This window comes from Candoia aspera, chromosome 17 (assembly GCF_035149785.1).
Source record: "Candoia aspera isolate rCanAsp1 chromosome 17, rCanAsp1.hap2, whole genome shotgun sequence".
Taxonomy (NCBI): Eukaryota; Metazoa; Chordata; class Lepidosauria; order Squamata; family Boidae; genus Candoia; species Candoia aspera.
The window spans coordinates 5,488,947-5,501,647 of NC_086169.1; the positions used below are offsets into that span (position 1 = coordinate 5,488,947).

Below are 12,701 nucleotides of genomic sequence, written 5' to 3' on the forward strand. Positions count from 1 at the left end.
AAAAAAAATAAGGAAAGCTGCTTTTTTTTTTTTGGCGTGCCTTTTCAAAGCTGGACAGTGCCCGTGGGCCTGCAGGGGCCAAGAAAGTGGCCCCCCTGCCTTAGAAGCCCGTCTCAGGAAGTTCAGGTTGGGAGGAACGGAAGTGCCAGTTCGTTCCACAGCTCGGCTCGCATCTTAGGATCTCTCCCTGTCCTGGCTGGTGCTTGGATCAGCTTGGTTCTTGCATTTGCCTAGTCTGGTGCGGTGGGGTCCCTTCATGCTCAGGCAGGGCCCCGCTGGCATCTCAGTCTGGATTGGGGTGAGCCGTGCGGGCAACGTCAGCCCAGACGCTCCGTTGTGTCTTTCAGAAGCTGAAGCTTTCCCTGGGCGGTCAAAGCACCGATCCGGTGTGTGTGTGTCTGTAAACATCCTGCTCGGCAGCTGTAGACACGTCTGTATTGTGCTGGTATGGGGACCCCCCCCCTTTCCCCAATCTGTGGAGGGCGAATCAGACTCTCGGTCTCGTTTCTGCATGAGTGTTTGAAGCCCGTTTTTCTATTCCGAGTCACGCTGTTTAAATTCCTCTCCCTTTCCCTCCTTTGCTTTGCAGCCCACCGAACCGGCCCCAGGTTGGTTAAAAACTCTCCACGGGGTGTGCTTGGTGGCTGGCAAGCCCAAAGCCCAGGGTGCCTCCCAGACCCACTCTCTTCCCCCCTGCCCTGCTCGGGAACCTTACCTGGCTAGACGTTGCACCAAAAATTCTTTTTCTGCTCCGAGCTTTGAGACCTGCTAGCCTTGCTCGATCCCCATGGCCTTCTCTGGATGGTGTAATAGCTTTGTGCATTCTGCAAGGTGCCTTCTCTGGCCTTTTTGCCTTATTCTTGCTGCTGCCTATGAGCCTGGCTCTTTCGATTGCAAAGCACCGTTTTCGGTTTTCTGGCCTGTTTGATGGGGGAGAGGAAAAATTCTGGGGAACATGCAGAATTCTTTGCTGTGTGTATTCTCATGACCACCCTCTGGTGGCTTTTCTTTTCACTGCAAGCCTGTTTTCTTAAGATAATTTTTGCCCTCTACCTCTCTTTTATTTATGTGAGAAGCTGCCACATTTCTGAAAACCACAAGCTTCTAAGCTCAAGGTGCAGCTTGTTTTCTCCTGGGGGAGAAAAGTCTTTGATCCCTCAAATTCCTACATTTTTGTTGGGATTTTGCACCTATGGAGTCAAAAGAAGTTGGGAGGAGCAGATTTATCTGGTTCTGCATGGGGTAGATGACATGGCTGAGTTTCAAATCTAAATTGTGGTAGGACAGAGATGCCTCGCCTGGGCTGCTCTGGAAAACCTCGGCCGTGCCAGATAGTTTGTTTTCTTTTAAACGGTTGGGTGGAAAACTGAGAGCTGGGGTTGTGTTTGGGCTCTGGATGTGCTGAGAGGGCAATTCCCAGAATTCCTTTGGCCGTTTCTCCTGGGAATTCTGGGAGTTGCAGTCCAAGACATCGAGAGGTGTCCCAGTGGGGAAGGTTGATGCCATTCTCTCCTGGCTGTTTCCTCCTCTGCCCTTGCTGTTCTCTGAACTCTTTCGACAACTTTGTCGGTCACACATGAAGACTTTCTGCTGGGGACCAATGTTGTCAGGATGATGCTGAATTATATTTATAAAGCACAAAACAAAGCATTCCACTTTGCAACCGCGAAAATAAATGGTGAAATGGTGGCATTGGAAGTGCATATTTCTTCTGTCTGTGTATGTGTCTTTTTCTGAAAAAAGCTTGCGCCTATAAAGTAGACGTCTTTCTCCTCTGGAATAGGGCCCAAGGAATTTGTTACGGACGTTACATTTTTATACTTACCTCACTTTGGAGGAAACCTACAGCAATTAAGATGATTATGATCGTCTTCTTTATAAAGTGGTCTAATCAGCTTTTAAACCCATCCAAGTGGCAGTGAATTCCAGGGATTAATTATGCCCTTTTTAACTATGCCTCAGGCCCTTTAAAGCCTCTATTTCTGCTTTTTGGCTTCCTCCCTTGTTTTGTATCTTGATCTTTGATCTACCTGAAGTCATTAAGGGAGTTTGGTTTATAGTATTAAATTAATTTTTATTCCATTTAGTATTTAGCCTATGATACAGCGTATTTGCCATTTATTTCCTTTATTTATTGATTCCCACTGATTTACTAATATCCCTCTATACCTGCCAAGGTCAGAATTGGGCAGACAGTGGTTTCCCTTGTGACATTCTCTGGAAGTGAAAGCTGAAGAAGCAGGATGGGAAGAGTATCGGTGCTATTGAACTCTGGTGTTGGAGAAGATCCCAGAGAATATGGACAGCCAAGAAAACAAACCAATGGATCATTGAACAAATCATCCAGAGTTCTCTCGAGGCACATGCCATGAGGGTCAGGTTATCATACTTGAGACGCATGATCCAAACCCCTAAATCTGGAGAAGTCTGTAACGTTAGGAAAGGTGGAAGGAAAGAGAAGGATGACCAGCAGCAAGGTGGATGGACAAAATCACAGCGGCAATGGCTGCAATGTTGGAAGACCTGAAAGACCAGGTTGGGGACAGACCTTGGAGAAAATGTTGCTAGGAGTCAAAACCCCAACTTGACAGCACCTACTCAGTCATAATCCTGAAGGGATTCTATTCCTTATTTTATATATATTATATTTATTATATTATATTAGAAAGGATAGGTTGTAGAAAGAAGGGAATTACGTTAAAATCCTGGAGAGAGGTTTGATTAGAATTATATGGTGTTCTAATGATTCCAGAGGAATCAGAAGCCACTTCTTTAGATAGGGAGATAGATTAATCTTTTCTGTGTTTTATTTTCTTTTTTCTATCTTTGCCATCTCTTTTTTCTTTCCCTTTTTTTCTTTTCCACATCTATTTTACTATTTTTTCTTTTTTTCCTTTCTTTCTTTTAATGCATTTCTTATTATCTCGATAAAACCTTTTAATAAGAACGGTTTTATTTTTATATATAAAGCTTTATTGATTTTTTTCAACAACTACGTAAAAACTACAAGAAATAAAGTATACTGCAAAAAAAAAAGTACTTAAAAGTATTTATTTATCTGTCAGCTCCCAGCCTTGGGGAGCAACAACAACCTGTTGGTCAGAGGGAGAAATGAACTGGAATTTGGGTAAGCAGCTTTCTATTGGCCTGGCGTGCTACAGAAATTATCCCGCTCCCGGAAACAGGATAGAATTCAAGAATTCAACAGAGACATATCCACAGTTCCAATTTAAAAAAAAAATCACAGAACCAAACATACAAGTGTAAAATCCTATATAAAATCACTCCATTCTCTACCAATTTTGACATCAGCTTTTAGAGTAAAGTTTACTTTCATTTACCAACCGCACCGTTGCCTTTAGACAGGATCCTCCCAAACAGATCTTGCTCTGAACCTAGTCAAAGGTCCCAGCTTCTCCCACACCCATTGCTGTTACTCCAAATTGCTGGGAAGAACGAAGCTGCAGCCAACACAGAAATGAGCCACCGAAACTCACGGATGGAGGGGGTAAGTGAATGGGAGAGAAACATAAGATGGATGCAAAAAGCGAAAATCATTTCAGGAGAGAACAGCGCGTTTTGCATTCTGCCTATTTATGCGGGTGTTGGGGTGTGTGGCAAAAGATGAATCTTTTTTTTAAACAGTTATTAAAATATTTTACATAGATAATAAATGCATTCAAAGAAATAAAAAATAAAAAATATAGCAAAATAGATGTGAAAAGGAAAAGAAAAAACAGATGGAAAAGATAGAGAAAAAAACACACAGAAAAGATTAATATCTCCCCATCTCTCTACCTAAAGAAGCAACTTCTGATTCCTCTCAGTTATCTATACGGTTCTAATCAAACCTCTCTCCAGGCTTTCACCATAATTCCCTTCTTTCTACAGCCTATCCTTTCCATTCTGGTCAATTTCCCCCAATTAAAAGGTAAAAAGCAGAAACAGTCACTGGTTCATCATTCCACTGCAGAACCAGTTAAAAGTCAAAAAGAAGGAAAAAAAGAGGGAGCGTTTTCTTCATTCAGCTGCTGAACAGGGAAGGGAGGGAGGGAGGGAGGGAGGAAGGAAGGAAGGAAGGACGGGCCAGCCCATGAGAAGGGAGACCTCTCTCTTTCAAAACCCTTTCCTTCCTTCCTTCCTTCCTTCCTTCCTTCCTTCCTTCCTTCCTTCCTTCCTTCTTAGCTCCCAGCCTTTGGGAGTGATTGGCAACCTGTTGGTCAGAGGGAGAAATGAACTGGAATTTGGGTAAGCAGCTTTCTATTGGCCTGGCGTGCTACAGAAATTATCCCGCTCCCGGAAACAGGATAGAATTCAAGAATTCAACAGAGACATATCCACAGTTCCAATTTAAAAAAAAAATCACAGAACCAAACATACAAGTGTAAAATCCTATATACAATCACTCCATTCTCTACCAATTTTGACATCAGCTTTTAGAGTAAAGTTTACTTTCATTTACCAACCGCACCGTTGCCTTTAGACAGGATCCTCCCAAACAGATCTTGCTCTGAACCTAGTCAAAGGTCCCAGCTTCTCCCACACCCATTGCTGTTACTCCAAATTGCTGGGAAGAACGAAGCTGCAGCCAACACAGAAATGAGCCACCGAAACTCACGGATGGAGGGGGTAAGTGAATGGGGGAGAAGCATAAGATGGATGCAAAAAGCGAAAATCATTTCAGGAGGGAACATCATGTTTCACCTTGTGCATATCTATGCGGGTGTTGGGGTGTGTGGCAAAAGAATCTTTAAAAAAAAAAAAGTTTTTATTAAAATATTTTACATAGATAATAAATGCATTCAAAGAAAGAAAAGAAAGAGAAAAAATAAAAAAATATAGCAAAATAGATGTGAAAAAGAAAAAAGAAAGGGAAAGAAAAAAAACAGAAAAGATAGAAACAAAATGAAACAAAGAAAAGACGAATCTCTCTCTCTGTGTCTCCATCCATCCATCCATCCATCCATCCATCCATCTCTCTACCGAAAGAAGCAACTTCTGATTCCTCTGGCAGTTATCCATACGGTTCTAATCAACCCTCTCTCTCCGGGGTTTCACCATAATTCCCTTCTTTCTACAGCCTATCCTTTCTAATCATCCAAACCAGAAGTCGCCAACTCAGTTTCTTTCTGATGCCAAAAGTCCATCAGGGGCCAAAGGTGAAGGACCTTGTAGGACTGTAAAGATTTAAGCAGTTTTATGCAGGCAGAAGTCTCTGTGTTGCACACAGCATGCACCTGGAGACGGCAAGAGTTTGTGTAACTTGTGTGCAATGTGGAAAGTGCGTTTTGTGGTCCCTTGGGTGGGGCTTAGTATGTCGTACAAGCCAAGCAGCTTCGCTTAGTTTATTGTTCAGCATTTTGGGTTGATCTGAGAAACCAAGCCAAGATGCGGAGTCTCTCCTGTTGGGCTTTTTTCAACCACAGCAGGGCACTTGGGAGAACTGGATTGTGAATCTAACAGTGTTACACGTGTGTGTGTGTGTGCCTCTTCAACCTCACTGTGCGCCTGCCCTTTAATTCCAGGTCTAGCACAGTGGTTGGCAGTGCCAGTGGCTGACTTATCGGAAAGACAAGTGAGAGCACATGGATTCCAGAGGGGGCTTGACTTCCTAATGGAAGCTCTCCATGGATTGAATTCTGGTGCCAAACCTTGTTTTCTCCCAGCTCCCCTACGGTAACAGGGTTGGAAATGGGTGGGGGGGCTTCTAGTGTTTTTGTGAGGGCTGGCAAAGTGGGTCTGTGCAGGGTTTGGCTAAACCGCCCAGAGTCCCTCCTTTGTGGGGAGATGGGCGGTGATACAAATTTAATCAATCAATCAATCAATCAATCAATCAATCAATCAATCAATGCCCCTTCGTAGTTGTGCCTGGGGACAAATCTCATCCTCTGTTCCTCACAGATGAATCTGGAGCCTGGGGACCTGATCGAGATCTTCCGGCCGGGATACCAGCACTGGGCGGTCTACGTGGGCTTGGGCTACGTTGTCCACCTGGCTCCTCCAAGTAAGGAATGGGCTCCGGGGTGGGTTTGCCAAATGACCAGACAAAAACGTGGGGTGTGCCCTTGACCCACAATTTTAATACGGGGCAATGACTGCTGATAGGCCTGGCCCTCTGTGCCAGCCAAGCTGCCGTGAAAGGCAGAAGGGCAACAGCGGCCAGAAAGTCGGCCATCTGAACCTTTATTAGCTGAAGGATAGAACTGTCAAGGGAGAAGCGTTTGGGGTGAGGTATCACCAATATGACGACGATACCCAGCTTTACATCTCCACCCTGGGCTGCCTGAGTGATGCCGTGGAAGTTCTGTCCCAGTGCCTGGAGGCTGTAGGGGCCTGGATGGGGCGCAATGGGCTCCAGCTCAACCCAAGCAAGACTGAGTGGCTTTGGGAGTTTGGGCCTTCCGGTGACAAGGTTTTCCCATTGTTGGTCCTGGACGGCCTGGCACTGCCCCAGAGGGACCCGATGCGCAATCTGGGGGTCCTCTTGGACTCACGGCTCCTGCTGGGAGAGCAGGTGGCAGCTGTGGCTAAGAGGGCCTTTGCACACTTATGGGCTGTGTGCCAGTTGCCCCAGTTCCTGGACCAGGAGGCTCTGCTCACCGTCACTCATGCCCTCGTGACCTCCTGTCTGGATTACTGCAGTGCGCTCTACATGGGGCTGCCCTTGAAGAGCATTCGGATTCTTCAACTGGTGCAGAATGTAACTGCACGGGTAGTAAATGGTGTGGGGTACTCGGCACGTGTAACACCACTGCTTCGTGAGCTGCGCTGGTTGCCGGTGTGTCTCCGGGTGCAATTCGAGGTGCTAGTCGTCACCTTGAAAGCCCTTCATGGCTTGGGACTGGGTCAACTGAGGTACCGTCTTCTCCCAATTGTTTCTACCCATCCAATCCAGTCCGGCAGGCTGGGAATGCTCCGGGTCCAAGGAATGTCGGATGGCGGGGACCAGGAGATGTGCCTTTTCTGCCATAGCTGCTGCCCTCTGGAACATCCTCCCCCCAGAGATTAGGATGGTCCTGACCTTTTTGGCCTTTTGTAAGGCCTTGAAGGCCTGGCTATGTGCCCAGGCCTGGCCCCCCGAGTATGTGTATGTGAAAAGCCCTGTTTCCTGGTTACCTTAACATCTACGGTTTATAATTTTCCTCAACTGCTGTATATATTAATTTTTTTTGTATTGTGTTTGTAATTTAACTGATTTTATGATGGTTCGCCACCCAGAGTCACTTTTTTGAGATGGGCAGCCGTAAAAATTGATTTTATTAATTAAATAAATAAAGGTTTCCACGTGGATGCTAACCAGATGTGGACAAATGTTCCTCCAGCGGGGGGCTGCAATGCCACCCCCTAACAGGGGACCAAGTCTGGGATGTTTTGGGGTGCAAAGCAGGTCCCCCGTTGCTGAAATCTGACTCTTCTTCTGCCCGGAAAGCCCTAAATAGGATCTTTGTGTTTTTCCCAAGCGAAAACAAACTCCCACCCAAAACCAGTTCCCCCTGGCATCAAACTCAGCGTGCCTCACTTATCAAGCCCTTCGTTTGGCAAGAGTTTGCCCTGCATGAAGAACATCAAAGGGGTCTGTTGAGGTCTGCTGGGTCTAGCTAATAAAATACATAAAATAAAATAAAATAGAACATGAAAGTCGGGTCTGGTTCCCAAATTGGCCTCCTTGGGGGGGGGGGTACCCCTGGAGAGTCATTGGTTCATTTCTGTGGCTCTCCCTGAAGGTTTCCAAGAAGAGCAAAGACTTGTTTGCTCCTCCAGGGTTGAAAAAGTCTTCTCTACCTCCAAGGCCAAGTTCTGAGCGAGGCACGAGTGCAACCATTCTGCTTTCCTGGCTTCCTGTTAGTTTTGGCAAGACAAACGGTCGGCCCGAAGTGGGCCATTTCCCGTAAACGAGGAGCTGAAATGAAACGGAGGCCTCCAGCTGCTCACTCGAACCTCACAGACAATGCCGTCTGGCAACGCCTCCTGTATCGGACTGAGTGGGAGCAAAGTCTGGTTTCGCTTTTGCTTTGCTTCCACATCCTGGACGTACTGCTGGTTCTCTTCAGACAGGATCCCCCCAAACACGTCCTGCTCTGGAGCTTATCAAAACTCCCAGCTGCTCCCACCCCCAACGCTGTTGCTTGACGTTGCTGGGCAGGAGAAATCTGCAGCGAATGCAGAAATGAGCCACCAGAACCCATGGATGCAAAAGGTAGGTGAAGGGGGGTGAAGCATAAGATGGGTGGCTAAAGCGAAAATCATTCCTGGAGGAACGGTGCATTGTGCTTTGTGCGTCTTTGCGCGGGTGTTGGGGTGTGGCAAAAGTTACGCTGAGAATGGAAATGCTTTATAGAAGTAATGCTTATTCTAGCTTGAATTAGAGTAAGAGATTGATCCTGACCTATTTCTATCTTTCCTGTAGAAAGTCAGAAGTCAGTGTGTATGTATTATGTAGTTGTTGTTTATTCGTTCAGTCGCTTCCGACTCTTCGTGACTTCATGGACCAGCCCACGCCAGAGCTTCCTGCCGGTCGTCAACACCCCCAGCTCCCCCAGGGACGAGTCCGTCACCTCCAGAATGTCATCCCTCCACCTTGCCCTTGGTCGGCCCCTCTTCCTTTTGCCCTCCACTCTCCCCAGCATCAGCATCTTCTCCGGGGTGTCCTGTCCAGAAGATGTGGAGTCTCTCCTGTTTGGCTTTTTTCAACCACAGCAGGTCACTTGGGGAGAACTGGATTGTGAATCTAACAGCGTTCTGTGTGTGTTTGTGTGTTTCTGTGGAGATAGCTCTTTTGAGTCTACAGTTGGTAGCTTCACAACTACCAACATTTTCCCAACTTCCTGCTTTGTTGCGTTGTTGCATTGTTGCTTGTGGACTTTGGCACTGCCTCAATGTTCTCGTGAGATTGTGCATCTGCGAGCATGCATCTTGGAGATGGCTTGTGGTCGACAGGATGGGGGGGCCTTAGCGAAGGGTGATCTAGTTGCTTCCTCTTCATTCAGTGCTGCAGCCTAACCCTGTAATATTCACATGCTGCAGAGGTAAGTATCAGTGCAGAGTCTGGCACAGGTTTAATTGAGTAAAGTGGACTGTGGTCTTCAGAAGATCACACCTTAACAAATGCGTTCAGCTTTAAGGCACCACAAGGCTACTGCACTGCATACCTGCTTTCTTAAGGAGAGCCAGTTTTTTTTTTATCAATTTAGGAGGAATGTATAGGAATTGTTTGTATATAACCAGAGAATGGAACTCGGTGGTAACCTGTAATTTTGGAATTGTTGTCATTATGAGTGAAACAAGTTGTCAGGGCATCCGAGATGATCCCTTAGGTGTTTTCTCCCAAGTCATCCTCCTCCCAATTAATCATTGTAATTTTTTCTTTAAAAGCTGAGATCTCTCACGAGGGGCAAAATCATGTGACGTCGACCATTTTCTTTCCAATTGAACAAGATGCTAACCTGTCCAGAATTCTACCATGGAGCCGTTGTACCCTACCAATACCAGCTCTTTGGTTCTAGTATAAGGATGGTAATTTTGCCAAGGGAAGAAAGGGGAGGAACAGCCCAAATCAGGCCACACTTCAACCTCACTGTGCGCCTGCCCTTTAATTCCAGGGCTAGCACAGTGGTTGGCAGTGCCAGTGGCTGACTTATCGGAAAGACAAGTGAGAGCACATGGATTCCAAAGGGGGCTTGACTTCCTAATGGAAGCTCTCCATGGATTGAATTCTGGTGCCAAACCTTGTTTTCTCCCAGCTCCCCTACGGTAACAGGGTTGGAAATGGGGGGTGGGGGGGCTTCTAGTGTTTTTGTGAGGGCTGGCAAAGTGGGTCTGTGCAGGGTTTGGCTAAACCGCCCAGAGTCCCTCCTTTGTGGGGAGATGGGCGGTGATACAAATTTAATCAATCAATCAATCAATAAATGCCCCTTCGTAGTTGTGCCTGGGCACAAATCTCATCCTCTGTTCCTCGCAGATGGATCTGGAGCCTGGGGACCTGATCGAGATCTTCCGGCCGGGATACCAGCACTGGGCGGTCTACGTGGGCTTGGGCTACGTTGTCCACCTGGCTCCTCCAAGTAAGGAACGGGCTCCGGGGTGGGTTTCCCAAATGACCAGACAAAAATGCATCTTGGGGTGTGCCCTTGACCCACAATTTTAATAGGGGGCAATGACTGCTGATAGGCCTGGCCCTCTGTGCCAGCCAAGCCGCCATGAAAGGCAGAAGGGCAACAGCGGCCAGAAAGTCGGCCATCTGAACCTTTATTAGCTGAAGGATAGAACTGTCAAGGGAGAAGCGTTTATATTTTATGATATGACTTTGGTGTATTCACGTGTTCCTAATGTGGCTGCTTTGAAGGCTGGGCAATTCTGGTTATGTTCGGCGGGGTGTGTGTGTGGTTTCCAGGAAACTAGAACTGAAAGGCAGATCACTTAGGTCTGGTTCTGAATCCCCAGACATGGGTAATGTAGGCAGACCTTAAGAGTCATCCTGCTAGATGGGTGAAAGATATACTGCCCCTTCACGAGGAAGTTCCATTTAGCAACCTCACCTGTAGCTAGATTCATCGATGATGGTGGCTGTGCTGAATTCCACAGCCCTGAGGGAGCAAAAGAGGTCCATGTTCTTCAAGCATTCACTGGTTTTTGTAAGTCTTCCATTCTCAGGGTCGCAACGTGGATGAATTTCGGGGCAGAATTTGTCCCTGGCCATTACACGTTTTTTTTTCCTTCCTGAAGGTGAAGTTGCTGGAGCAGGCTTAGCGAGCTCCACGTCGGTCTTTGCCAACACAGCCGTGGTGAAGAAGGAATTGCTGAGTGACGTGGTCGGGGTGGATGAATGCCGAGTCAGCAACAAGCATGACTCCAAGTACTCTGTCCGGCCCGCAAACCGGATTGTTTTTCTGGCAGAGAAGATGGTGGGCCAAATGGTTCAATATGCAATCACCAGCCAGAATTGTGAGCATTTTGCCAACAACCTGCGCTACGATGTGGCCAGAAGCGACCAGGTGAGTGCAGTCATTGCTCCTTTCAACAAATTATTGGCCATGATGATACCCAAGTGATTATAAAATAGCAATAAGCCGCACTGCTACACGCTCCTAACTTCTGAGCGGTGACAAATGTTTTCCAGATAGTTCGCCCAACTTGGTGCTTGCTCGGTGCTTGTGTTGGGATGAGAACTCCCAGAATTCCATTGGCTCTGGGAGCTGGGGAATTCTGGGAATTGCAGTCCAGCTCACCCCCAAACCCGTGAAGAGTATATTTCGACCTAGTAAGTTTAAGACCTACTTCCTTGTTAATGGGATTCTGAAAAGTGTCCAAAACTGGTAAGGAGGGTGGATTACATTCTCCACAGTCCCTATCCAGGCCGTGCAAGGGGCCTGCCGTCATTTCACACTTGTGATTTATAGCATCTTCGGAGGGTTTCTCTTTCCTTTTAGAAAAAGGGCACTGGGAAGGTGTGGGCCCTGTTCAGGACAAGAATTAAATCTTGCAGCTGGCTTAATATCAACTAGCAGTACTCCTGGGCCAAGTGCCTTCCAGCCAGAGTCAGCTTTCTAATTCCATGATGTTACCAGCCTGAAGGGGCTTTCAGAGCATTTTATCTCTGCGGAGATAACCAAGGACTGTGGAGATAACCAAGCAGCACCAAGGGCTCCACATTTTATCTTTCTCCCATTGTCTTCTTTCACCTCTCCCTCGGACCGACCAGTTGCCAGTTGCTCCCAGTTCTGGGAGTGCCAGATGAGCACACCTGGAACTCTGATCCAGCTGTAGAGAAGGCAGGACGTTTCTCCGGGTGAGGTAACACGGTCTTTCCTTGCACCGAAGAGCAACCTTTGCTGATAACCTTCCTCTTCAATTTTGCAGGTGCGAGACTTGGCCTGGATGGCAGGAATTACCGGAGTTACTGGAACTCTGGCCATGGTTGGCCTTTCTGTCCTCATGAAGAACTAGCGAGGAAGCTTTAACGAGACTTCAATTAACAGTCTCTGAGAATTCACTTTTCCAAATATTTTTTTGCCTTCTCTCTATCGCTTTTCCTCTCTCTCCGCCTGCTTTTCTCTTTCATTGGACAACTTGAGATAGGGGTTTGGTCTCCCCCCTCCTAATCCAGCCCCTTCACCACAACACCACCCCGTCTTTCCCTAACAGGTATTTGGACTTCTGCTCTAGCCAGCGGGCTGAGAACTGCAGGGGCTGGCAATCTCCCCACTTGACCGGGGGCGGGGGGGGCTGCAGAGCTCGATTTGGACCCTCATATATGCACGCACCCCGAAGCCAGCGTGTTTCACTAGCATCGTGAAATATATCAACGCAGGATTATTTTTTTGAGGAGATCATTCTCATTCCCCGACCCGATGTTATGGAGGTCTCTGGAGAGGAAGAAGGGGGCCCCTTCCAGCGGGAAAAACACATGCACAGCGTAGAAAGCCATGGGCACCTGGCCAAAAGGATCAGACAGAACCCGCCTTAGAGTTTCTGGGGTTTTCCGCTTAGAGTTTGCGAGTTCTGCTCAGTTTTGGCAAGATTCTGTTACAGGGTAGAAACAATAAAGACTAGAGCTTCATTCCGACTCAGTGTTGTTTCTTCGCCCTATTCCTGACATCCTTCCGGGGGAGGTAGATTCCCAGGCCGATGTTAACCAATGTGGACAAACGTTTCTCCAGCAGGGGGCAGCAACGCCACTCCTTAAGTCCCCTTTGGTTTTAATG

The 12,701-nt window shown here is 47.2% G+C and overlaps 1 protein-coding gene across 1 annotated transcript; it reads left to right on the forward strand.

Annotated features, from left to right (window-relative positions):
• Positions 1-4,588: 4,588 nt before the first annotated feature.
• LOC134506852 (phospholipase A and acyltransferase 3-like) lies at positions 4,589-12,516 on the forward strand. Its single transcript, XM_063317215.1, has 6 exons — positions 4,589-4,629; positions 5,902-6,004; positions 8,052-8,197; positions 9,959-10,061; positions 10,723-10,991; positions 11,857-12,516. The coding sequence occupies exons 1-6, from the start codon at positions 4,600-4,602 to the stop codon at positions 11,941-11,943; spliced, it is 738 nt and encodes a 245-aa protein (XP_063173285.1). The 5' UTR covers positions 4,589-4,599; the 3' UTR covers positions 11,944-12,516.
• Positions 12,517-12,701: the final 185 nt, after the last annotated feature.